This window comes from Nestor notabilis, unplaced genomic scaffold (genome assembly GCF_000696875.1).
Source record: "Nestor notabilis isolate BGI_N333 unplaced genomic scaffold, ASM69687v1 scaffold14089, whole genome shotgun sequence".
Lineage (NCBI taxonomy): Eukaryota > Metazoa > Chordata > Aves > Psittaciformes > Psittacidae > Nestor > Nestor notabilis.
The window spans coordinates 20,413-20,813 of NW_009944177.1; the positions used below are offsets into that span (position 1 = coordinate 20,413).

The following is a 401-nucleotide window of genomic DNA, read 5'->3' on the forward strand; positions in this document are numbered from 1 at the left end:
CCCTTGTGCCCAACCTGCCCTTGAACACTGCCAAGGATGGGGCAGCCACAGCTTCTCTGCATGACCTGTTCTGACTCCAGCCCCTCACAGCTTGTCCTGGCTTTGTTCGTCTTCACAGTAAAACAACCCCTCACCCCCAGCATCGGGAAGGTAAGACCTTGGAGCACGACTCCTCTACCGACACCATAAGAAAAGGTTTTGAAACTCCCCCGGGAACCGTGTGTCCGTCCCTGCCCTCTGCACCGCCGGACCGCAGCCCAGGCGAATGGCCCGCACTTACCCCCTGGAACTGCTCCTGCAGGACGCTGGGGATGTCGAAGCAGAAGTAGGAGCCAAAGGTGAGGAGGCAGTTGAAGAGAAGCACCACGAACCTGTAGGCGGCTTCGGGGCAGAGAGCACAT

General features: G+C 59.1%; 1 protein-coding gene across 1 annotated transcript in view; it reads right to left on the reverse strand.

Moving 5' to 3' along the window:
• LOC104411798 (major facilitator superfamily domain-containing protein 1-like) overlaps positions 1–388 on the reverse strand; it is a gene marked incomplete at its 5' end in the record, with an annotated part of 9,246 nt that extends 8,858 nt beyond the window's left edge. Inside the window, 1 exon segment of the mRNA XM_010022316.1 lies at positions 281–388. Within this exon segment, the coding sequence (XP_010020618.1) occupies positions 281–388 (108 nt within the window).
• Positions 389–401: the final 13 nt, after the last annotated feature.